Genomic DNA, 27,108 nt, shown 5'->3' with positions numbered 1-27,108 from the left:
CAGGGATGGAGCATAGCAATCAGGTGCAGAAACTCTGGCCAATATTCAGCTTTCTTTTGCAGTGGTGCCAAAGTAACATTTAACCTCCCTTACCATGTCTCCAGAAGAGATCAGCTCATGCAGGAAAGACCCGGATCACACCTGGAGCTTAACTAGGCTGGATGGCTCTGCTATTCAGTTGCACAGTTCAGCTACTTGCTCAGCCATCAGGGGAGCTATCTGTAGATGTTTCAATCAGTGCTACAATATATTCAACTGCAATCAATACCAAGTTCACATGAGCTGCCACAAACACGGCCACTGATTTACCTTCACAACTGGTACTAGCTACAGGAAATAATTCCATTTGCAAGAGGTCAGCATCTGACAATATGGCAACCCCTTCAAAACAAAGATGGTCAAATCTGAATTACAGAGTCAGCACCATACATGCCAACCTATAAAAAGAGCAAAACCTGGCTCAAGAAAGCCGACAATTGAAAAACAGGCCTGGATATAGGTTTTATGACAAGTGAAGACAACAATAAACTGAAACTGCAGCAAGACACCTGCCTGTCATAACCCGGGTTGCAGGTACAACCAATGGGAATAATTTTGCCATCTTCCAATCCTGCCTTACAACTGATTTGATCGGTTCTCATCTGCAGTGTGCGTCTCATATTTGTGACGTTTGTTATTAAGTTCGCTTAGTTAATAAATAAGGCTGCAAAGTCTCAAAGCACTGCGTTTGTAGCCATCAGCTACTTTTAGTACACAGCCCGTGGCTTGCAATCATACAAACATTTTCAGGTCAGCAGGAAACAATTGAAGGGAACTTCCTGTACTTAACGATAGATACAAAGATATACAGGCATTCAACTTCCACTCGGAGTGAAAAAATATGATTTTTCTTGTGAAATTCTGACAAGGCGACACAGGATCCAAAATGTGCCTGTGTTACAGGGTCCAATCACCTCAAAGCCTCCTTTCCTTTACAAATAGTAATCCCTGAACAATCCATGTTCCAAACACCTTTTTATTTTTTCAAATGCACAGACCACACAGCTGTCCAACTTCCAGTCTCTTTCAAGCCCCTACTTCTCCTGAACTCCCCCTTTTATGCTCACCTGGCTGGGCAAAGTCTTCTCCCACTCCAGCCGCTCGCACTCCAGGTGCAATTATCTTTAAAGGGGAGGTTCTTAAAGTGGCCATACCCTTACTCGGGGAGCAGAGCCCTCATCAGCCTACGGTTGACACACCAACCCTCAATGACCCTGTACAACTGTCAGATTCAAAAGTTGAGCACGTGTGGAGTGTTCACTAGATGTCAAGCACAGAACAATCACTAACACTGCCTTTGCAATTTACTTGTTGCAATAGCCACCTATAAACTATATTCCAAAATTATAGTTGGCTTGTGATCTAATGCGGTCAGCTTTGTTAACAAAAACAGATTATCCTACAAAGGAGGTATTTGATTTGAACTGATTGATTGCATGCTGATAATCAGATATCTTCAAAAAAATATTTTATACTATAACTAACCACATTATGTGAATCATCGTGGAACAGAACAAAGGGCTCCACCATATCAGAAATTAGATCTGATGAATCTTTAACATGCTGCAGCTTTCTCTGAAGGTTCCCTTAGAAATTGTAATCTATTGTTCTGAAGTATATCTTCTTTCAACAGGCAAACTAAGGTGGCAGCCTTACTCTGCAATTAAACACTTGATTACTACAACAACAACAACAACTCGCATTTATATAACATCTTTCACATAGTAAAATTTCCCAAGGCACTTTACAGGAACGATCACCAAACAACATTTAACACCAAGCCACATAAAGAGATGGTCAAAGAGATAGGTTTTAAGGAGCATCTTAAAGGAGGAGAGCAGTGTAGAGAGGCAAAGGTATAGGAAGGGAATTCCAGAGCTTAAGGCCTAGGCAGTTGAAGGCACGGCTGCCAATGGTGGAGTGATGAAAATCAGGAATGGGAAAGAGGCCAGAATTATAGGAGCGCAGTGATCCCGGAAGGTCGTTGGGCTGGAAAAGGTTACAGAGATGGGAAAGAGTGAGGCCATGGTGGGATTTGAAAACAATGACAAGGGTCTTAGATGAAATGGATTTGAGGAACCTCAATTGAGTCCTCCACAGCACAGAACTGAACACAAAATGAACAAGTTGAGATGGGGGAAGTTTGATGGTGGTTTTGAAAGTGTGAGGGAAAGTTAGTTGGAGTAGTGCAGCCTGAGTGATCGTTATTCATTGACTGTGAGTTTTGGCAGATATGCAGACAGACGATAATGAATGCCATTAAAAGACCACTGGTCAATTGAGCCTGCTCCACACAGTCGTGATGCCATAAGTATCACGATTCACAACACCACCCCGTCCCCCCTCCCATCAGCAGCCAATGTAGTCATCTGGGAAAGGCAAACAAAAAAGATTTAAAAATCCAGGGCAAATTTATGGGGGGGTTAAATCTGGAATATTCCTGACCAATCCCCTTAGCCATTCCAAACTGATCCAGGAGATCACTACTTAATATTTCACATACCTTATAAATGCCCTACTCTCCATCCCAGCCAGGAAGTCACCCAGCTCTCTTGTGAAGGAATGCAGCAAATCAGCACTCACTGCACAAGCCAGCAACATGTCCCATAGGTCTTCTATCCTCTAGGACAAGAAGATCCTCCTCACATCAAACCTAACTCTGCCCTTACATAAATGTACACATGACCCTGGTCCTCCCTAACCTACCTACTTGAAATAATCCCTTCATTATTTAACTATCAGACAGCCCCAGAGCCTGCGTATCTCACAAGTAAACAGACCCAGCTATTTAATTCTATCTGGGTAGCTAAGGTGTTTTAAGCTGGGTAGCATTCTTATGGGCCTATTTTAAGCCTTTGCCATAGTCTGTACATCACCCATCATGCGAGAGGACCAATACTGGCCATGGTAATCCAAGTCAGGCCTAACCAAAGTCTTAGACAAGGACAACATTGACCAAAGGATGCACTGCAATCAAGTCTGAACCTGCCATCACTTCACACACACACATGTGCTTGCTGCAAGGGTCATTGGATGTGATCACTAGCTGATTTCCACCTCCCTAACACTCACCTAGTAGGACAATGGTCTCTGGTTCAGAAGGTTGGGTGCTTGAACTCCACATCAGAACCAGAGTGCATAATCTAATCTAATACTGTGGTGCAGTACTGAGGGAATGCTGTAGTGTTGGAGGCACAATCCTTCAAAAAAAGTGTTAAACTGAGGTCCTGTCAGCCGTTACTGTAACGTTAAAAGGAATACTATTTGAAGAACAGCAGGGAACCTTCCTGGTGTTTTAGTCAACATTCTTCCCTCAAACAATACCGGCACAAAAACAGATCAACCGGTCATCCAGCTCATTGCCATGTTGTGTGCATAATGGCTGCTTCATTTGCCTATTTAACAGTTACATCACTTCAAAAGTAATTCACTGTTGAGTACTTGGAAGCATTTAGACATGATAAGATGTGTATGAATGCAAGTATCTGTTCTCTCAATGGTGCTAAAGCCAATTGTTCCTCCACTGTGACCAGGGGACAAACTCTCCCTGAAAACCTCATGATAAAGCAACACTACCCTTTAAAATGAACACTTGACATTGTCTTGGCATTCCAGATGAACAAATATAATTCAATCATAATCCCTTGTTCCAAAAAAACAATGAAAACAATTGTAAATGTCAAGCTTCATCCAGGTCACTACATTCGACTCGATATTCTTGTGACTGACTATGAATGTTCATCTTTATTTCCTCAAATCCAAGGGGCACAAACATGAGCAGGCCCGATACACAACTGGTTTAGCCATCCATCGCCATATTTGGTTTTACCACGTCAAGCTCTACCAGGACTCTACCACCTCTGCAAAATTGGCCCACTATCCCAGGATCCTCCTAGAGAGCAAAGAAATTGTCAGGCTCCTTTTCACTACAACCAACTGACTCCATAAGCCCTTCACCCCTGCCCCATTCATCCCTGCCCCCTTTACCCCTGCCCCCTTCCCCCTGCCTCCTTCACCACTGCCCCCTTCACCCATGCCCCTTCACCACTGCCCCCTTCACCCCAGCCCCCTTCACCCCTGCCTCCTTCCCCCCTGCCTCCTTCACCCTTGCCCCTTCACCACTGCCCCCTTCACCCCTGCCCCCTTCACCACTGCCCCCTTCACCCCTGTCCCCTTCACCCCAGCCCCCTTCACCCCAGCCCCATTCACCACTGCCCCCTTCACCCCTGTCCCCCTGCCTCCTTCACCCCAGCCCCCTTCACCTCAGCCCCCTTCACCCCTGCCCCTTCACCCCTGTCCCCTTCACCCCTGCCCCTTCACCCCTGCCCCCTTTCCCCCTGCCTCCTTCACCTCTGCCCCATTCATCCCTGCCCCCTTCACCCCTGCCCCCTTCCCCCCTGCCTCCTTCACCCCTGCCCCTTCACCACTGCCCCCTTCACCCATGCCCCTTCACCACTGCCCCCTTCACCCCAGCCCCCTTCACCACTGCCCCCTTCACCCCTGCCTCCTTCCCCCCTGCCTCCTTCACCACTGCCCCCTTCACCCCTGCCCCCTTCACCACTGCCCCCTTCAACCCAGCCCCCTTCACCCCTGCCCCATTCATCCCTGCCCCCTTCACCCATGCCCCCTTCCCCCCTGCCTCCTTCACCCCTGCCCCTTCACCACTGCCCCCTTCACCCATGCCCCTTCACCACTGCCCCCTTCACCCCAGCCCCCTTCACCACTGCCCCCTTCACCCCTGCCTCCTTCCCCCATGCCTCCTTCACCCCTGCCCCTTCATCACTGCCCCCTTCACCCCTGCCCCCTTCACCCCAGCCCCCTTCACCCCTGTCCCATTCACCACTGCCCCCTTCACCCCTGTCCCCTGCCTCCTTCACCCCAGCCCACTTCACCCCAGCCCCCTTCACCTCAGCCCCCTTCACCCCTGCCCCTTCACCCCTGTCCCTTCACCACTGCCCCCTTTCCCCCTGCCTCCTTCACCCCTGCCCCTTCACCACTGCCCCCTTTCCCCCGCCTCCTTCACCCCTGCCCCTTCACCACTGCCCCCTTTTCCCCTGCCTCCTTCACCCCTGCCCCTTCACCACTGCCCACTTCACCCCAGCCCCCTCACCCCAGCCCCCTTCACCCCTGTCCCCTTCACCATTGCCCCCTTCCCCCCTGCCCACTTCACCGCTGCCTCTTTCAACCCTGCCCCTTCATCCCAGCCCCCTTCACCCCAGCCCCCTTCACCCCTGTCCCCTTCACCCCTGCCCCCTTCACCCCTGCCCCCTTCACCCTCACAATAGGAGCTCATGGATTTCTTCATCTCCAAGACGGAAGCCATCCACTCAACTCCCTCTACTGCTTCCCCCTTTCCTCTGCTCACTAAGCCAAATGTCCCCAAGTCCCATTCCCAAACCCTTGTCTCTTTCTAGCTTCTGCCCCACAGCTTTGGTCCCACAGTCTTTGACCAAGCTTTTGGTCATATTTCATAATCTTTCCTTCTTAGGCTCACTATCCATTTCTGTGAAGTCCATGAGATGTTTCTCTAAGCTAAGGGTGCTCTCTCTATAAGTGCAAGTTGTTTTTATAGTGCCACAAGAGCTTCTGCATAGAGACCTCAGGCAGAAATGTTTTGACTGAAGAAACACAAAGACCTTTAATAGTAAGAATTTTCCAATTCTCATTATGGATGATGTTTGTGCAATAATATGGGCCAACGCTGTTGTTGTATTGATCGTAAGTTGATTTATGATTTTACGATCTGAGAACAAGCGGCAAATCTGAGTGATCAATTTACACATTCCAGCCAGGCAGTGATTACATTGCACTAAAGCATTGAAAATTGATCATGAGGTTTACATAAAAAATACAAAGGATTGTTATAGTAGCCAAAAAAACACACACACATAACAATATGGCAAATGTGTGTGAGCTCGCAGAAACAGCTGCTTGTAAGAATAGCTCCAGTCGCTACCCTTGAACTCCAAAAACTTCAACTATAGCTCAAACAAAGAAGGGTTCTTCCTCACAGATGGGCTTCTTCCACATCGCTCTTGTTATGTAATGATGTGTGTATCGTCCCAGTACCTTAAATGTATTGTAAGTACTATGCCACACCACAGAGGGCGCTGCGGTGGGAAACCCTGGTAGTACCTGTAACAGGTGCTATATAAGGCTGACCACCACATCTGGGAGGCACGCTGGAGCTGAACAATAAAGGACGAAGGTCACGACAGTTAGACTTACACCAGACCGTGTGGAGTCAGTGATTTGTGTGCTACATGCACCACAGCTCCCATTACCATTATTTAATTTCTTTATTTCCTGGCTTTAGATCTCCCAACACACCACAGCCTCTTAAGTCAAAGAAGGGATTCAGGTAGCCTTCTCCAGACCTCCTCTGCACGCAGTCACAATGAAGTTAGCAGGCTGTAGATTCTCAAACACTGTCAGCAAGTACATTGCTTTGATTTAGTGCTTCCCTAACTCTGTGGCTCAGTAAGTAGCCACTCGCTTCTCAGTCAGAAGATTGTGGGTTCAAGTCCCACTCCAGGGACTTGAACACATAAATCTAGGCTGACACTTCAGTGCAGTGCTGAGGGAGTACTGCACTGTCAGAGTTGTCATCTTGTTGGATTGAGCCGTCTGTTCCCTCAGGTGCACGTAAAAGATCCCATGGCACTATTTTGAAGAAGAGCAGGTGAGTTATCCCCGGTGTCCTGGCCAATATTTATCCCTCAATCAACTTAACAAGAAATCAGTTTATCTGGTCATTATCACATTGCTGTTTGTGGGAGCTTGCTGTGCACAAATTGGTTGTCGCGTTTCCCACATTACAACAATGGCTACACTTCAAAAGTACTTCATTGGTTGCAAAGCACTTTGAGATGTCCATTGGTCGTGAAAGGAGCTATATAAATGCAAGTTTTCCTTTCTTTCTATTCCAGCTGAGATTAGAAACTCCCTGTATGAAAAAGCCTGAATCACATAACTTTGTGCCCCAGTGGTGATGCAACAATGACTCGTATTTTGCAGGGCCGATGAGGGCAGCGCTGCGCAGGTGCAAAACCCCGGAACTTGCGATCTGCCAAGTTTCTCCTTGAAAGATCATCCACATTTGCCCCCAAAACATTTTGGCTGGCACAGATTGTCCAAATACTGCCTAGCGAATTCCCATGAAACCTTAACATCTGGTAAAAGCATAGGGCCTACTTTTACCAGCGTAAGAGTTACAATAAATGTTAAATTTAAATTTTTTAAATGATTAAAATATACAAGAAACATTCAAAATTATTTCATGTAAATTTTGGGTTGGAATAAAATGTTTTTATTATTTTTCAAAATAATTAATTTTAATTTTAAAGGCTTAATGAAAGGGACGATTAAATAATTTTGAACATGGGAATATTTATTTTTATTAGAATTGTGTTAATTATTTGGGGAATTCTCATAAGCTTATGGGGATTTTGTTCGTAAATGGAATCCCCATAAGCTTATGAGGAATCCCCCTTTTCTAACTGGTTGGCCTGGCCCATGTGATCCCAGGGATGTTTCCAAACTGCCTGCACCGCTGGGACCAGTGGGCCTTTACGCAGGCTTCAGGCTCAGGACCCGACGACTCCGAAGTCAGGCAAATTCAGGGCCAGTATGTTGCACCACTGAGCTACCTTATATATCGGTGGATATTACGGGCAACAGATACATTAGTTAAAGGTGAAATGTATTCTGCAGATTTGTCACATTAAGCAAATATGTAACTCAGACGCACTGAAATGATGCAACTGCCTGCCTAATGCGATCCTGCACTGCTACAAAACACTTTATTCTTACACATTGTCATAACAGGGCTCTCTGGCGATACTCTTCCCATTGAAATCGATGGGGGCCGTAATTGCCCCCTTTTTTAAGGGTCGTTACCGCCTCCTTGTGGCGGCTGTGCTCCCGTGGGCCTAGTTCCCCAGTGGGGCAGAAAAGGGGTCACCACCAGGCGGTAAAGGATTGGCGCAAGGCTGACAATGGGTCGGAGCGCTGGGCGGGGGGGGAAACATGGACCTATTTCCGGCGCCCCTGACCTGGGGGCAATTGCGGTTGGATCGCACCATCCGCTTGCCCCCGGTCGGGGCAATAAAAAAGGGCCAATTTTGGCCCCCATGTTGGTGCTTGTGTAGTTATGAAAATCATAGTTCAGTACAGGAAAGAGAACCCTAGAAAATGAGAGCCCGATTGATGTACTGAAGCAAATACCTGTTCAACTTTTTGACAGGTAACTGAATTATAAATGTTTAGAAACAATTTGTTAGTCTCAAAATGCCTTTGTTCATTGTAGTTGGTCACCTTACTTAAGGAAAGATATACTAGCTTTGGAGGGGGTACAGAGACGATTCACGAGGCTGATTCCGGAGATGAGGGGGTTACCTTATGATGATAGATTGAGTAGACTGGGTCTTTACTTGTTGGAGTTCAGAAGGATGAGGGGGGATCTTATAGAAACATTTAAAATAATGAAAGGGATAGACAAGATAGAGGCAGAGAGGTTGTTTCCACTGGTCGGGAAGACTAGAACTAGGGGGCACAACCTCAAAATACGGGGGAGCCAATTTAAAACCGAGTTGAGAAGGAATTTCTTCTCCCAGAGGGTTGTGAATCTGTGGAATTCTCTGCCCACCGAAGCAGTTGAGGCTAGCTCATTGAATGTATTCAAGTCACAGATAGATAGATTTTTAACCAATAAGGGAATTAAGGGTTACGGGGAGCGGGCGGGTAAGTGGAGCTGAGTCCATGGCCAGATCAGCCATGATCTTGTTGAATGGCGGAGCAGGCTCAAGGGGCTAGATGGCCTACTCCTGTTCCTAATTCTTATGTTCTTATAGTAATAGAGGAGACTGAGATAATTCGATGCTGTGGGGAAAACATTGGTGAAATCCTTGTGTTGAGAATTTTTGGCAAAAAAAATCTCATTTTCTAAACTTGCCAATTTTCACTGCTAAAATTATTAACAGGAAGGATTATATCCCCTGCCCTACTCTTTAATGTCCAATTTCCCTGGTGTGACATTCTGGGGCTGAATTGGCTCATCTGTAACCTGGGCAAGCAGGAAGGAAATCAAACAGGGGAACAATTCGCTGGCCTCCTGCCCCACTCAATACCATTTCCAGGATTTTCCATCAGAAATGGCTCCAAGAGCGTAACATGTCCACTCAAATATGGCCAGGCATATTATAAAAAAGATGTAAATGATGGAATATGATCATATGATGTATTTCCTGTCATTTACAGCTTAGCAATGCAGGGCACAAAAAACATGGTGTGTTCCTGCCATGGAATGTTGCCATAGGCTACATGTTTATGAGCTACTGTCAAAGTGGCAAATTCAAAATGCAACCTAAAAATTAAATTTCAAATCTTCTTTCAAAAATAGGTTCAACATTAATGTCCTTTTGCCGTGAATTATGATACATTTATCATCATTTTATTGTTCAAGTCAATTTCTATTTATTATAAAAGTTTAATATTTTAATTAACACTGCATACTGATGATATTAAGAAGGAGCCATTGACAGTGAGAAAGGACTCCATTGATATAAGCAGAGAAGTCATTGTCCTTGTTGCATTAGCTACAATTTTAAGTAAGAATTTCATGTAACACTTCAATTGTAAGAGAGATGTTGATTGAGAAAGACACTTTATATATTGACAATCTTTATCTATTCAGCAACAGATATGAACACAAAGCAGCCCCAAATCAAATCTAGTCCCACTCCCTAAATTCCAAATGGCCCAGGGATAAAACTGGAGAACAATCCCTAGAGATAGATGCATTGTTGTTGCATCACAGCAAAAGCCAAACATTGCGATTAATACACACCATATTTCACTTGGGAATGCTTGGCTTGGTCATTTATGCAAAGTGGCAAAAACTGCCACTGTTTATACAGTTTTTTGTTCCCAGATTAATAAAAATGATAATAATCTATAGTACACCCAAATCTTAAATGATAATAATCTATAGTACATCCATTCTTCAACACAGTGAAGTTTCAATTATCTTCTGATTTAATACTGCACACCCATGATGTTAATCTTGAAAGCAGCCACAATTTGAATTACTTTTAATTGTGACAAACTCTAAAGCTCACTAAATGAAATGGACTCCAAGGATTGTGAAAAGTTTCTAAGCAGACTTAGTATTTCTATTCGCAAAGCTTCTATTAATTTACATGTACATGCAGAATTAGATTCTGCAAATATCCATTTATATTAAAACTGCAGAAATAACAGAGCGATTGCAGATCGCCAGTAGTGGTGATTGAGAGCCTTAGCTGCTCTTGCGCCTCATTATCCTCCTCAGGGCATTAACTGTGCTATGGCATAGTGGGTTATTGCACCCACCCTTAGATGTAAACAGAAAGTGTACCTGGAGTGGCTGTGATTTTTGAATATAACATTTCCTCTCAGCAGTCATGTTCAGTAGTGAATGTACTGTACTGCTCCAAGATAGGCAAGACTAAAGAGATACTTTCTGTTCTTGCCCAGTCATGCAAAATAAGTAGACATTCGAGAAAAGAAATCTGAATTCGGCCCCCAGAACCCCCCAAGTTAACATTGGAAATAATCGCTTGCCTTCAGTTCTAGTGAGGTTCTACATACAAAATATGAACCCATCGTTACAGATGCTGATGAGCCTGCAATGCATTTACAACACTTTCTGTTTCTGCTTCTTACAATCGATGTTCTTTTACTGCCTTGCCAAAAATTGCTGCTGCACTGGTCAGTTCAATCTTTTGTATTACTCTTCAATACGCTCCACAACCAGAAACTGTGCTTTTTTTTTTTTACAGAATTTTGTCTGTGCTCTAAATTAAGAGATTAAGGCCCAATATTGCTGCAATGAACCTGTTGCGATTTATTTGTAGACCTGACTATGGTGATTAGCTTTACCTTCAAAAATTCAAATGTCAAGTTGTGAGAGAATGCAATGTCACATACGGATAATCAGATATAAATTCAATGGTTTGTGCATTTGGGTATAGGTCATAAAAGAAATACAAGATTCATGGCTCATTCACAGATCAAGCTTGGAATGAAATACACGCACACTATTTTGAGGACTGACTGAAATGGACGCCCAAGACATATGTCACAGATAGATACAAAGGCAATGCACAAGAGTGATTACAAGACAGTGAACTCATCAAGGTGTTCAAATGATATTAAAACCACAATAGTGAAAGCCAAGGAGTGGTCTATATATATACATATATATATATTTATATATGTATATATATATAGACTACAATCTTGTAATGAGACTACAATCTGGAAATCACTCCTGTAGGATTTAAAAAAATATATATATACATACTGTGGAGTTCATGGGGTAGTTTTATTCCATTTGGCAGACCTTTTTGCCAAAAGCAGCTGTCATGACTGATGCTGATGGCCAGTGCCCTCTGTATCGCTGACATCCACACTAAGGATTAATAATTGTGATGATTAACCCATTGATTTGGGGAATAAACATGAAGGTTTATACTATATATGTAAAATAGGTTTGAAGCATTTTCAGTTTTTCCAATAAACAATAAGCCACTATCATTCTTAACTAACAATTGTCAAAGGGTTCAAGTCTATTTTTTGTGTTCCTCCCTGAGCCAAATTTGACCGTTGCTTCCCCTGTAGGTGTTGACTCCTTGCTGGGGTACAGTTCCATTAATGACACTTGCTCTCAGACACCTTGCGCAAGTAACCCATTATTCATTGAGACCCTCGAAACTGAACGTTGACAGTGCTATTTTTTCATAGGCATCACAGTCAAGTCAAATCTTGACTTGGCCTCCATGTTTCAGCTGTTCATACTGTGAACCTGTGGCTCAGTGGGTAGCACTCCTGTCTCTCTGTCAGAAGGCTGTGGTTTCAAGCCCTGCTCCAGAGACTTGAGCACAAAATCAAAACTTACATTTCACTGCAGTACTGAGGGAGTGTGGCACTGTAGTTGATGCCATCGTTTGGCTGAGACTTAAACTGACACCCTGAGTGCCCTCTCAGGATCTAAAAGATCCCATGGCACTATTTCAAAGAAGAGCAGGGGAGTTTGCCCCAGTGTCCAGGCCAATATTTATCCCTCAAACAACATCACTAAAAAACAGATGATCTGGTCGTGACTTCATTGCTATTTGTGGGAGCATACTGTGCTCAAATTGGCTGCCATGTTTTCTACATTAATACAGTGGGACTACACTTCAAAAGTACTTAATTGACTGTAAAGCACTTGAGGACATCCAGAGGTTGTGAAAGGCGCTATATAAATGCATGTCTTTATTTTTAAGTGTGAAATGCAGATGAGTAAATCCAGGTGTGTCTAATTAATGAACGGTGCTGTAAAAATTGACTAAAATGACAGCATTTATTATTCATCCCTAATTGCCCTGAGGTGGTGGTCGGATGCCTTTTTGGATGGTGTGTCACTGGAGGGGAACTTGGAGGTGGTGGTGTTCCCACACCCATTCTGCCCTTATCCTTTGAGGTGATGGAGGTCGCAGGTTTGGGAGGTACTGCCGAAGAAGCCTGGTGACTTGCTGCACTGCATCCTGTAGATAGAACATACTACAGCTATGATGGTAGAGCGTGAATGTTTAAGCTAGTGGATGATGTGCCGATCAAGTAGACTGCTTTGTCCTCGATGGTGTCGAGCTTCTCGAGTGTTATTGCAGCTGTACCCATCCAGACAAGTGGAGAGTATTCTATCACATTCCTGACATACCTTGTAGATGGTGAAAAGGCTTTGGGTAATCACCAGAGAATACCCAACCTCTTATCTGCTCCAGTAGCCACAGAATTTATGCATTAAGTTTCCAGTCAATGGCAACACTGAGATGTTGATGGTGGGGGACTTGGCGATGGTACTGCCATTGAATGTCAGGAAGAGGTGGCTAGGCTCGTGTTGGACATGATCCTTGTCTGGCACTTGTGTGGCACAAATATTACTCGCCATTTATCAGCCCAAGCCTGGTCTTGATGCATGCAGGCGTAGACTGCTTCATTATCTGAAGAATTATGAATGGCGCTGAGCACTGTGCAATCATCAGTAAACAGTTGCATTTCCCGCCTTATGATGGGAAGGAAGGTCATTGATGAAGCCGCTGAAGAGAGTTGGACCTAGAATGTTGCCCTGAGGAACACCTGCAACAATGTGCTGGGGGCTGAGATGATTGTCTCCAACAACCAAAACCACCTTCCCCAATGTTAGGTATGACTCCAGCCAGTGCAGAGTTTTCCCCTTGATCCTCAGTGACTTCAGTTTATTTGGGCTTCTTGGTGCCACATACAGTCGAATGCTGCCTTGATGTGTGTTGATCATACCATGGTCTTGGGATAGCCGAGACATTCAAGTGTGCCCTTCTTTACAAAATGAATGGAAAACCCCCCCTCAAAAAATGACCACGCGACTCATAAGAATTTTCAATACCTGCAGCCACATTACTGAAACTGTATAATTTACTGCAGACCCGGACAGAACATTTATCATCCAGGTGCTGTCAGAAACTGTAGGCCCATAGCTGACCTGGAAACCTTTGCAAAATGATGTATGACTCTGCAATGTTGCAAATAAAGTTGAGCAACAGAAAATTATGTTCTTCCACATCATTTTCTGCACACTGCTTCTTGAAAACTAAATTGGCATTTTGAGTAATCTCATTCTGAGCGTTTACCATTTGAAGTCCTTACAGGCCATCAGAGCACTGGAATGGGAAATGTTAAGCACCGAACATGTCTCATAAAATTGTCCTGCAACTCTACCTGTTTAATTTAAATAAGAACGTGGATCTGAAATCATTTGTTGTATCCCAATGAAGTGGCACCAATTACATATAGGATAACAACATGCTGACAGTGAAATATAAGGCCAGCAGTGAATGTTCAGCTGTATTATAAAGCATCAAAGCATGAGTCATTCCTGAACCTTGAAATCTGATTTATTGCCTCACATGCAGCAGTCATTTTCTTTTACTTTATTATAATATTTAATATTTACTTGTTCAGGATTGATTTGTCTCAATAGAAAGTGACCTGGATGATGAAAGTTGTTGCCAATAATTTAGGTGAAAGGCTGATAATGAAAAAGAAATCCATGAGTTCTGAAGTATGAAGCTATCATCTTCCTGGTACTTTAATAACAACAGCTGTTTTCTTGAGAGGGTGACAGAAAAATACATGCTACCGTATGCGCCATTTTAACTTTGGCCGTGAAAAACATGTGGGCAACTATCCCAGCAGTAAGCTTAGGATCACACCCACCCAGGCCCCCCCAGCAATGACCCTCCTCGAGTTTCTCTGGTCAGTGGGAGGGAAGATCATCTGCACTGATCTAGTAAGTGCTCATACCACTAGGGGCATCTTGGACGCTTGATTGCCCTAGCCTTCCAGAAACTGTGCATCAGTAGGGCCATCTCTTGTCAGTCTAGGGGTGTGAGATGTATCCATCCCACTAGACTGATGGGTGTTGGAGGTATTCAGTGATATTCCTGCCACTAGACTGACAGGAGTTAAAGGTAACCCTGTTGTTAAATTGACAGCAGTTAGCGGTATCGTGGCCACTAGATTGGCAGGTATCAGAGGTATCCCTGACACTAAGCTGACTTGAGTTAGAAGTAGTCCTACCACTAGACGAACAGGAATCAGTAGACTGACAGGAATTCCACATATTCTTGCCTCTCGACTGCAAGGAGTTAGAGGAATCCTTGCCCCTAAATTGACAAGAGTCAGGGCATATCATTAAACAACCATGTAAAGTAGCATGAAAACGCTCTGCCACCACAAAAGAACAAATAAAGCAGTAAAAAAAATGGAGAAATAAAATAAAACCATTGATTCTTGGAGAAAATCACAGAGTTGAGTTAAGCATTCACGGATTACATAGTGCAATGCCATTTGTCATTATTTTGAATGGGGAGGAACTTAACAAAATATAAAGTAATCCGAACTCAGCCTAATTTGGAATTTTCAGGATAAATCGGAGTTTTAACTCCTCACAGTTTGGTTTTACTCTTCGAATGCTGTGCTCCTGCACAAACATTGTTGGCAGACTTAGAGGCAATTCCACTGAAAAAGGGCAACATTCACAGCCTCCTGTTGACTTCCTCAACAGTCAGTGCGGAGCACTTTTCCCCATTCTTTTACCTTCTAAACTCAACAAAACATCCTGGCCTGGATTTTGCAGTCGGCGGCGTAACTACGGATTACGCCGCCTGCATCCGAACGGAATGCACACTGACCTGATGGACACCCTCCTTCGACAACTCACTAGCAGATGCTACGGAATACAAGGTAGTGTCGTGGCACACAGATCCCAGGGAAGCACCATATGCCGAAGTATACTTGGGATCACATGGGCAGGAGCTCCAGTCAGCAAACAGAAGGGGGGAGAAATTGTGGAACTTTTAAAAGCTTGAAAAGTTAGCGCCAGGCGCTGCTGTTTTCAAACTTTATAAAAATTCGGCAGTTGCGCTCCAGGAAGCGCTAAATCAAGCATTCCACTTCCTTCCTGGAGCGCAATGGGCAGCAGGCGAGGCGCTGAGTGGAGCAGGGTTGCACACTGGACCGTGCAGCGCTGCCGCATTGTAAGGTTGCTTCCCTCCCTTAAAGGGAAGGGCCATCGCTGCAGGCTCGGCAAAGAAATTAAACATACCTTCTCGATGGCGGCAGTCGCGATCCCGCCCGATCAGCCCGGCACTCAAGCAAGCAGGCGGGAACCCACGAGAAAACCTGCAAGAGAGAAGGTTAGTCTTTTTTTTTTTTACTTACCTCAGCCACCTCGCCTTTAAGTATCGGCCCTGAAGCAATCGGCCATCTGATGGACGCCTCCTGCAGCTGCCGGTGTTTTCCCTCGGCGATGCTACAGTGGGCGGAATGCAAGTCCGGAACCAGGGCGCTACCGGGGCAATGCGTAAGGTGATGAGGTCACGATCTCTGGGCATACAGCCGCCCCTAAACCCCCGCCAAACTTAGCGAGAGTCGCCTATCTCACCACGCCCAGTCGCAAACTGGCGTAAAGGAACCCAATTTTGCCTCGAAGGTCTCTCAATACGTATAATATAGATGTTTATGCATATTAAATCTTGGAAGGCTCTTGTAATTAGGGTTTATTTTTTCCTTTCCTCCATTTTCAGTTTGGATTTTTTTTTTTAAATCTGATGCTCCACACAGATGCAAAAAAAAAATAAAACCCTCAATGCAGCATCCGCTTCCTCTGTACTTTTCATGGGAAATAAATATTTTCATGGATAGAATCCTAAAATGCTTCCATTTCTGACCTCATATAGCTCTTAAAATGACTTGGGTTTGTCAGAAGGTATCCCCTTACGCTGTGCAAACAGGCCCTGTGCCTGCGTGCACCAGCCGTTAAATTTTCATACATAATTTCTGGGCAATTGGTGGACAATTAGCCCAAATTTGCACCAGCAATTAGGCTTTCCTCTAAGAGTACACCGTCATGCTGACTACAAATTCTGGCCCTAATTGTAGAAAATATATTTGTAATATTTTTTTTTCTTATCTTGGTCAAAATATATGTTACTTAGCATCCATATTGATAAATATTGTAGAATTAAACTATACATGTTTGATGGTCACATTAAGTATTTTGGTTACCTTAGAACAAATAAGTGCTATTATATTGAACATGTACAACCTAATTAAAACTTAAGCTAGCATAATTTACCATAGCACATGATATTACTGTAATGAGATAATATTACCTTGTAACCCAAAGATTAGTGCCCTTGGCACATGCAGAATCAAGGAGAATTAGAGTCTGAAGACAATGGATGGAAGTTAAATTTCTGTAATGCTTTTATAGGACAAAGATGGGTTATTAGGTTAGGAGAGTTGTTCTCTGAGATATTCAGGCTGGCTATGTTCAATAAACTTGTCAGCAACTCTTCTAAAGTTGTTATATTCACGCAAAAATTCAAGTGCCACTCTTTCTGAAAATGTGATATTCTTTTCCTCTGCAGATCAAATTAATACAGTGCTGTATCTGTTGCAAGAAGCTACAATCCGGTCCGGAATAAACTGCTCTTTTGATATTTGCGTACTTGCCTCTGCAGCGGTACAAAATATTAGCATTTTCCCAATGCGATTTGCTTTGCAAAAACAAGTGTCTATGTTACAATCTGGATGACTTTGCCGAGTAGTTATGCCTGTATTTATGTGCATGTGTCTCTTTCTGTTAATCTGGTGCGTAGCCTCGCTAAGGCCTATCGTTCAGGTGCTAATTGACCCGGGTATTCTTTGCAATGCCCATTAGTTCGCAATCTGGTTGCAGAATTTAAGGGGAAACATGATAAATAGGGTAGGCTCGGAGATATTTCTGGTTTCAAATGGACATGGCAGACAAGCCTGCTTTCTGACAGCTGTTTACAGCTTTCCCGTATGTATCATGGGACATGAAATGCTTCCTGATAACATTCACAGTACAGCTGAAAGTGCCATGGGAATCTGAAGCAGAAATGTCCTTGAATTCTCTGTTTTATGCTTTGTGCCTCATCTTATCCAAACACTGATGGCAGAAATTACACAAAACATTTTAATCTAAATGCAATCCCAATTAGATTTAAACTAGAAATGGATTATGCATGTAAACAGTAAAACATCTCTTTATTTGGATTAAATCCAACTAAAACCTAATCTCCTTCTCTTCATTTCTCTTTATAGCTAACCACAACAAGACATTTCTGGGTTATTATACAATTCTATAAGTCTCTGATTGGTGCCTTTATAAGTGGCTACGGTTAAGGTTAAGGGGAAATTTAATAAAGGTGTTCAATATTATGAAGTGTTTTGATCGAGTAAATAAGCAGGAAATGTTTCCACTGGCAGGAGGGTCTGTAACCAGAGATTTAAGGTCATTGGCAAAAGAACCCGAGAGGCGAAGGGACCAATCTTTTTATTACACGGTAGGCTGTTGTGATCTGGAATTCACTGCCTGAAAGGGTGGTGGAAACAGATTTAATAGTAACTTTAAAAAGGGAATTGGATGTATGTTTGAAGAGGAAAACATTGCAGGACTGTGGGGAAAGAGTAGGGGAGTGGGACTAATCAGATAGCGCTTTTAATGATGTATCTCTCCAACTGCACATTAAACAAAAACAGAAAATGCTGGAAGTGACCACCAGGTTAGGCAGCATCTGAAACAAAAGGACACTGTCTGATGGATCTCTTTTGTCGATTGTGTAGTTCATCTATTTTCTCCCCCGAACCATCATTCCCTCCTCCACCACACCCCCTCCCCCCATCCCAAACCTCACTCCCTCCAACCGATACTGACCATTCCTATTGACTCCCCTGCATTTGTTAGGAGTTTCACAGGTGTAATGTATGCACCTGTTAGTATGCTCACATTGTGAGAGGTTCAGCCAGACACGTGATGTTCACAAGACTCAATAAAACCCCAGTCAGTTGAGTCTAGGTCATCCACGATGAGGTAGGCAGTTGTGAGCCTAGTGGATGAACTGGTAATGTGTAATGTGATTGTTAAACCTTTGTTAATAAACCAACTAGTTCTTAATAGCAATGTGTTGCGCTGAATTCTTAAGCAAAGAACCCATGAAGCAAATGCATTACAACAGGAGACCCAAATCTCACACCTGCCCATTTGAGAATCGCCATCTCATGTTTATGGAGGGCTCACATTTCAAGAACAACAACTTGCATTTATATAGTGCCTCTAATGCAGTAAAATATCTCAAGGTGCTTCACAGGAGCGTTATCATACAGAATTTGACACCGAACCACATTGAGATATCAGGACATATGACCAATAGCTTGGTCAAAGAGGTAGGTTTGAACGAGTGCATTAAAGGGGGAGCGAGAGGTAGAGTAGCAGAGAGGTTTAGGGAGGGAATTCCAGAGTTTGCGCATCGACAGCTGATGGCACAGCCACCAAAAATTTGTGCAAAAATTCAGGGCGAAGGAGAATGGGGATGCACAAGAGGCCAAAATTGGAGGAGCGCAGAGATCTCGGAGGGCTGGAGGAGGTTAAAAGAAAGGGAAGGGTGAGATCTCAGAGCCGCAGAAAAAAACAGCCTAATCATTATTACTGGCCACTCTGCATGATGGGGAAATCATATTGTGTGCATTTGCACTGTCCTCCTCCCAGATACGGTACAAAGGTGCAGAAAAACCTATCCAAATGCAGCAGCACAGGCAGGCCAATTCCAAATGCCACTGTTGCTGCTGCTGCCTCTCCATCTTTGCCTCAATGTGCCATCATTTCATCTCTCTAGCCCAGTCCCAAAATATCCCAATATTTCAATTTCAACCTGCGTAAAATGGAAGTAACACTACGAATGTCAGTCTTCCTTTTCTTTTTCCGTACACGCAAATGGCAATGGCCATGTTGGTGTTGCCATGACTGAGTGGGTAGCACTCTCGCCTCTGAGTCAGTCGGTTGTTGGTTCAAGTGTCACTGCAGAGACTTGAGCACAAAACCTAGACAGACACTTCAGTCAGCTGGAGTAAATAGATAGATATGCTCATCTATAATGACCCAAATCTTGCTGGAATGGGGCATCTCGCCATGTGCACAGTTAGTTAAACTGTTTCCTGCGCCCTACAGCTCAAATCTTTCTTGCCCTGCAAGTTGCTGGAAGTGCAAGCTGATCATGTGGCATCTGGAACCAACAGTCTATCTCCTTAACCAATGAGATTTAAGGATGGAGAAAGAAACAAGATGGTCGATGGAGAAGGAAAGAGGGTGAATTAGAATCAAATTAGAGAAAGAGAAATAAAGAGATGGAAAAAAAGATTGGATTAAGAGAGAGATTAAAACATTTTTTAAGTTTTAAAATTTGACATTTTTTAATCTCTCAGAAGAATTTACTACATGCAAGAATGAGACGCAACAGTTAAAATTGTTTGCTTTCTAGGTCGGAGAGGTTGATTGGCATTGCATTCAGAATTATCAATTTGTTAAAAAGATGCTTACGCTGTTAAGTACAAGCCTCATCTTTCTGCAGCGAGCTTAATTCAAGCTTAATGTGAAAATCCAGCAAGTTCTTAAAAATAGCGGGGCGGCCGAGGGCGAGATGCCAACTGTGGGAAACAAACGGCAGAGTGGCGTAAATCGACCAGCACGTTCTGGAGATTGGCAACTCAAGGCATAGCTCTTCGCATGAACTTGCTGGCCGATTTGCATATCAATATCGGGGTGCATCGTGAACTCAGCGTTACTTGTCCAGGACGATTTGACCCAATACATTTATAAAGAAAGAAAAAAAGATTTGGATTTATACAGCACTTTTCATGACCACAAGACATCTCAAAGTACTTTACAGCCAATGAAGTACTTTTGGAGTGTAGTCACTGTTGTAATGTAGGAACGTGGCAACCAATTTGTGCACAGCAAGATCCCACAAACAGCAATGTGACAATGACCAGATAATCTGTTTTTGTTATGTTGATTGAGGATAACTATTGGCCAGGACACGGGGGATAACTCCCATGCTCTTCTTTGAAATAGTGCCATGGTATATTTTACGTCCACCTGATAGAGCAGACGGGGCCTCTGTTTAACGTCTCATCCAAAAGACGGCACCTCCGACAGTGCAGCTCTCCCTCAGTACTGCATTGTACAGTTGTAAAAAGCTTAAAGATCCTTCGACTGGATAAATAAAAACATTCCACAGAATATAGATATCTATTAACACTTCCCTTTCTTACAAACCCAATCTGCTTCACACTCCCTGGCCTCTGCATGACCCCTTAGGAAATAAGCACCCTCTTTCTCTATCAGCAGTTTGAAGTGACTGGAATAGTGATTCCGTTCTGCATTATGGCCTTTCCTCTGTGTATCAGATGTAGGCCAAATTCCTCAATGTACAGCGCCAATGGAAAAAAAAATCCTTGCTACATTTGCCCTTTCACAGAGACGGAATTATTATTAGAAAGGACATAAACAGACTAATTAAATCACAGCAGTGTGGCTGGGATGACAGCTGTTACTGCCTGTGACCGAGTAGATCCATATCTGCAAGCAGGAGGCACTTCACTTTCAATCCATTCTTTATAATGTGCTTTCAGGCTTGCTGCAGAGGCATTAAATAATACCGTATAATTTCTGAAGTAGAATTGATTAAAGAAAAAAGAAAGTCTTTCTCTTTCTGCCCTCTCTGGGCTCAACAAAAAAAAGGTCTTTAAAAGGGAAGTTATTTGCCTGGCAATAAAACTGTTAATAACCTCATTACCTTTCAACAGCAGGGATCCTTTTTTCGAAAAAAAAATCAACAGCTTTTGCTGATCGCGCTGGGACATGAGTGAAACTAACGGCAATAAGCACCCGGCAGTGCCACAGATCCATTAACTGACAGGCCCGTTCTTTGTTAAAGAGGCAGAAGCTCTGATGGGGCCTGGGATTGCTAACTGGTAAACGCGGTGCAATATTCACTTTAATCATAGAATGATATAAACACTGAAGATGGCATTTGGCCCATCCTGCCTGTGCCGGCTCTTTGAAGGAATTAGCCACTTGGTCCCAGACCCCTGCCCTTTCCCCGTAGCCCTGTAAATCTTTCCCCTTCCAAGTATTTATCCAATTCCCCTTTGAATGTGCTTCCATTGCCCTTTCAGATAGTGCATTCCAGATCATAACAACTCGCTGCGTAAAAATCTCTCCTCATTTCGCCTCTGCTCCTTTTGCCAATCATCTTAACTTTGTGTCCTCTGGTTACCAACCCCTCTGCCACTGGGAACAGTTTCTCCTTATTTACTCGATCAAAACCATTCAAGATTTTGAACACTTCTATTTAAATCTCTCCTTAGCCTTCTCTTCTCTAAGGAGAACAATCCCAGCTTCTCTAGTCTAATATCACATAGCAATACCAACGCATTCTGTAGGATTATGAACTCATCATCAAGAGGCCTGTAATGAAGAGAAAACCGACAACATTTACAATATATTGAACTTATCTTAAACAGTTAGAAGCCTTTAGGATCCGATTGAATTTTTCATGGGACTCGTGGATCTCTCGTGTCAATGTACATCAGGAGTGAAAGGAAACGCTGTTTTACATCATGGGGTCCCATAAGCCTGAACCGTAACCGACTCTCCAATTTCTAGTAGAGGCAGTGATGCCCCTTCCTCACAACAATAGCTGGGAAATTGGTCTCACGCTGACAATCAGCGCGGAGCAGGCCTGTGTAATGTGCCCATAAATATAGGCCCGAGGCTTGTTGGAAATTACACCTCAGACCTCCTCTACAGAATGTCGGAAAATTGCAGGCGCCAATCAGAGCCTTGGAAAGCAGCCTCCAACTGCACTGTGACAGCCAACTATTTACATTGCAACTCTCATTATAAATGTTTACATTCCATTATTACATTGCAAATGAGCACATAAAGCTTTGTTGAAAAATGATGACAATAGGAAGTAACCTATTGCGGAAAGGAAGTGTGCATCAGGTATAAGACGTTCAATATATTCAATTGAGTTATAATGAAGGAATCTTACAGAAATTCAGCTAGGATGAGTGCAAGAAAGATGACATTCCACTATGTCTGGCAGGAGCATTGTTATATGTTTGGGTCTTTTTAAATCTTATAACTCAAAATGATTTTGACTCTCGAATCATAGATCACTCTCATGGCCAGTTCCAACTCCCCATATGTTAAAAAGTTTCTATCCTTGTTTTCAGTTTGGGATAAGCTTTGAATAATACACTGGGAAACAACCAGCACATCTTGTTTGGTACATGTTATTAAGTATTGGACGATCTTATGCCGCCGTAAGGTGTGACTATAATCTTTGAAGATGAGTTTATCAGTGATAGAATACAGTTACACATTTACAGCAAAAAGCCTCACGCAACTCATTGAGTAGCAAGTAGATTGGGCCACAATCTAATGCTAGGATATGCATTTACAGATAACTTTATTATAAATGTAGTCCTGTGCTTTCTTACAATCTTATCAGACTGTGAGAGCTAAATAGTTTACTTGTCTTTTCCTGCGAAGTTTCCATACAATTCGATCATCTTCAATGATTCAACTCAATGATCAGAACCTAGCCACTTAAATATCTTTGTTTTTCATCATTCATAGTCAGATTCAAAATGGTTGGCTGTCATGCATTTAACTGTACATGCATTTAACTATGTTGTTTTAAATTTGGTTTGGTTCCTCCCCTTGGAGTCTATAGTTCAAAATCTAGTTCAAGGTAATCAATTTATCATTGAAATAAACTTGGTGTGCGATTGTCACTCCGGCCACCCAATGGAAACCGGATGGTGGGCAGGTAAAAGAGCCCAGGTTATTTACCTGCCCTCGAGGTGCCGGGTGCTGACTCTTGGGATTTTAACCTGTGCAACAGAGCAGGCAGCAAAGACAGACAGCCAAAGCTGGCAGGGTCTTTTTTACATATGCATATCAGCCCGATGACATCATCGGGACACGACTGCAATTTTAACTCAGTGGCCTGAGTGGAAAGCCACAATGAGTTTCCTAACGGGGGAGGGGAGGGGGAGGGAGTGAGGGAGGGAGGGAGGGAGGAAGGAAGGAAGGAAGGAAGGAAGGAAGGAAGGAAGGAAGGAAGGAAGGAAGGAAGGAAGGAAGGAAGGAAGGAAGGAATGCAGGAAGGAAGGAAGGAAGGAAGGATGAAAGGAATGCAGGAAGGAAGGAAGGAAGGAAGGATGAAAGGAAGACTTGCATTCATATAGCACCTTTCATGACCACCGGACCGTTTCAAAGCGCTTTATAGCCAATGAATTATTTTTGGAGTGTAATCACTCTTGTAATGTGGGAAACGCAGCAGCCAATTTGTGCACAGCGACTCCCACAAACAGCAACATGACAATGACCAGATAATCTTGTTTTGTTATGTTGATTGAGGGATAAATATTGGCCAGGACACCAGGGATAACTCCCCTGCTCTTCTCATGGGATCTTTTACGTCCACCTGAGAGAGCAGATGGGGCCTCGGTTTAATGTCTCATCCGAAAGACGGCACCTCCGACAGTGCAACGCTCCCTCGGCACTGGGGACCAGAGGAGTCCTCAAAAGGTATGTTTCCTTGTGGGGTCAGGAGGACGGTGAGCGAACATGCGCCCCCTCTCCCATTCTCGATTGCAAGACCCTAGCGGGATGTCGGAGAGGAGCAGCTGATCACGTTACTTACCTGGTGTTGGTCGGCAGGAAGGTCACACAAATTTCCACCACTTCCCAACTGCAATGGGGGAAAATCGGCAGTGGGATATAAATGAGGCCCAGGAGTTAAAATAGCCGCGGCCTTATTTGTGGAGCAGCGGTTGGAGTTTCTAACTCATCCGCTGAAAACGTACCCAGGGTTAGAATTAAGCCGTTGGTACTGCAGTCGGTTCCTTTAACAAAGGATTACTTCGGATCACATAGGATATACGGCAGAGAAACAGGCCATTCGGCCCAACCCAGTCCATGCCGGCGTTTATGCCCCACTCGAGCCTCCTCCCATCTTTCCTCATCTAACCCTATCATATGCTTGTCTAGCCTTCCCTTAAATGCATCTATACTATTCGTGTCTATACTATTAACCTGCTTCATAGTGACTAGATTTAAATGGACTAAAACTGGACAGAAATACATCATTTTTTATCATAGAAATATATTTCCAAATGGGAGGGGTTCAGTCCAGCAGACTAGATATTCATTGTTTAGATCCTAGTCCAACAGCATAAATGTAATAATTACTGCAATTAATTCACACCAGCAGTTTTCTTGGGTACTTTTACCCAGCATCAGTTGTAATTGTTTGACACCAAGATGCAGAACTAATGTGAATTGCAATTATTAATTCTGTAGTGTTTATTTACAAATCTTCATGGGCTGCTGGATAGAGGATTAAGCTGTGGATCAGTGGAAATAGTTAGTCGTTATTTCAATTTAGGCAGAAACAAATGTTAGAAAAGGCTGCCTTGTCTGATATTAACACCAAAAAATCCCAACCGAGGCAAAATGAGGCTCCAGAGTGTTCAACTAGGGTTGGGCTGGAATCTCCAGGAATTAAAGATTAGTCTCCAGGCCACAGCAGCGAGCAACACTGGGAGAAAAAGCAAGGGCAATAAAATATAATTGTGTGTGATTTTTTTTTCCCTTTTTTTTTTGACACTTCTGTTTACTAGTTCTAAAAATATTGGAGATAGGGGGAAAAAAAAGGCTGTTTGACTGACAAGTCAAGAATCATTCAATTGGGTAACGAATAATCTGTTAATTTTCCAATTGGCTGAGGGAAGGTCGGGGGGGGGGGCGGGGGGGCCCTGTGTGGAAGGATGCCTTGGCTGATCAATGGCAGGAGAGTGGGGACAGGACGGATGGTGGCAGTCGGTCACGTGATGAAACCTCCAGGAATACATTCAACCAGAATTGGCGACCTTACCTAACTGCATCGGCGCTATCGGTCGCATCTCCTGCCCGAAACCAGCAGGTAGCAGCAGCTGGCTGGCGGGCAGGAGCGCCATGCTAGGACCAAAGTAACAGTCCTCGACACTCAGATAAGACGCCAAGCAGGTTTTGCTAATTGAGGGAGGCGGTGCGGGGTGGGAGGGGGGGGGGGAGGCAGGGGGAACCCAGGGCAGAGAAGGCTAAATACGCCGTGTTTCGTTGTAAAAATTTCACTTCCGAATGAATACATTATTGCCACAGTTTTCCCCCGTGAGAATAAATAGGGAAGGACGCCCAAATAGCTGCACGTGAAATTCAAATTAATCTGAAGTGGGTGCAATTGAGATGAATTCCGAGTTTGCCAAGTTTAAATGATTTCATGCTGGCTATTTCGCCCTTCAAGTTAAACCGTGCTATCCATGCTATATTGTAGGCAGCGTGCTGGACGCATTTTAGATTCGTGGAACTGGCTGCTGAAAGAGAATGGCCAACAGGTATTTCTTCTTATGTCATTGCCATTTTTGCTTCTGTTGCATTGTATGCGTATGGTGCATTCATTTTTCTGTTTGTACTTGAACGACTATAAATACTGTTTTGTTAGCAGTTGTGGGGGTGGGGAAGGATCTATTTCCTCCAAAGTATCTCTTTTCCTCAGAACCATATGGGGGCGGGGTCGTGGGGGACAATATCCACTTAAAGTGTTCTGTTCACTAATGATCAGGGAGATATTCAGTTAAGGTCTGTATTTCCCCCACTTAGAATGCGTACAAGTCCAAAACATCCTCACAGATGCTGATCTATGCTAATTATTTATTAGCATACATGCTAATTACTGCATTTATTTTCCTGGTGATTAAATCAGCCCCTTCTCCCGTTTGGATTCAGACCATGTAACTTCCCAAAAATCAGAACATTCATTCTTGGCAATTCTGAAAGTTCCAACCAGTACTTTGTTAATTGGTTACATTGCATAAAATGGGGAATAAATTCCCTTTCCCCAGCCTAAGAAATCTTTGACACGCTTGCATTAACGATCAGAAAGGATACAGACTCCATAAATAAATACAATACCTCAGACAGGCTTCTAACTCACTCATTTGAGAACTTGCCTTTCGAGGTTCAGTCCTGGGCCTACATGTCGCTCTTCATTCACCTGCCTCAGGTGGGCGAGCTCTGTCAGTTCTCAAACAGGCCACCAGATGGAGTGTCACGCAGAAGTGAGGTAAGTGTATTTGGCCAAGCGGTGACACTATCTGACTCCCACCACCCATCACAGCTGGAGAAAACGAAAAGCAGAGGCGACATCAATGTCACTCATGGGAAGCCCGTAGCTTGGCAGCTGTCCCCTCCCAGCAGGATAAAGATCCATAATAGGGAATAGGCAGGGAAAAGGAGCTGAATTTTTAAAAAAAGAATTAAATAACTATCAGTAAAAGCATAAAGAAAGTCAGCTCAAGGCATAACATTGAGTTGCACAAGTTTGCAAAGTGGGGCTGCGCTCTGTTTGTTAACCCCATACTCCTGCTAGGAAATCAGCTGGCAGAAACTGTGAGCTGAACCAAAAAGGCAAAAGGATTAACTCTCATATCCATCTGAGAACACCGATAATTCCCAGTAATTGGTAAAAAATGAAGATGAATGGGACTGAGAGATAAGGAGCAATTAGCTCATCAGCAGTTACA

General features: G+C 43.7%; 1 protein-coding gene across 9 annotated transcripts in view; it reads right to left on the bottom strand.

Moving 5' to 3' along the window:
- dachc (dachshund c) overlaps nucleotides 1-27,108 on the bottom strand; it is a 662,558-nt gene that overhangs the window by 305,725 nt on the left and 329,725 nt on the right. For 4 of the 9 annotated variants that reach the window (XM_070891740.1, XM_070891739.1, XM_070891743.1 and 1 more), the window contains one exon: nucleotides 11,384-11,491. The exons of the other annotated variants lie outside the window; for them this stretch is intronic. In XM_070891740.1, the coding sequence (XP_070747841.1) occupies nucleotides 11,384-11,491 (108 nt within the window). The remainder of the gene's footprint in view (nucleotides 1-11,383; nucleotides 11,492-27,108) is intronic. 9 annotated transcript variants of the gene reach the window in all.

The sequence above is a fragment of the Pristiophorus japonicus genome, chromosome 10 (assembly GCF_044704955.1).
Source record: "Pristiophorus japonicus isolate sPriJap1 chromosome 10, sPriJap1.hap1, whole genome shotgun sequence".
In the NCBI taxonomy this organism is placed as follows: domain Eukaryota; kingdom Metazoa; phylum Chordata; class Chondrichthyes; family Pristiophoridae; genus Pristiophorus; species Pristiophorus japonicus.
This window is presented reverse-complemented; position numbering and strand designations above follow the sequence as displayed.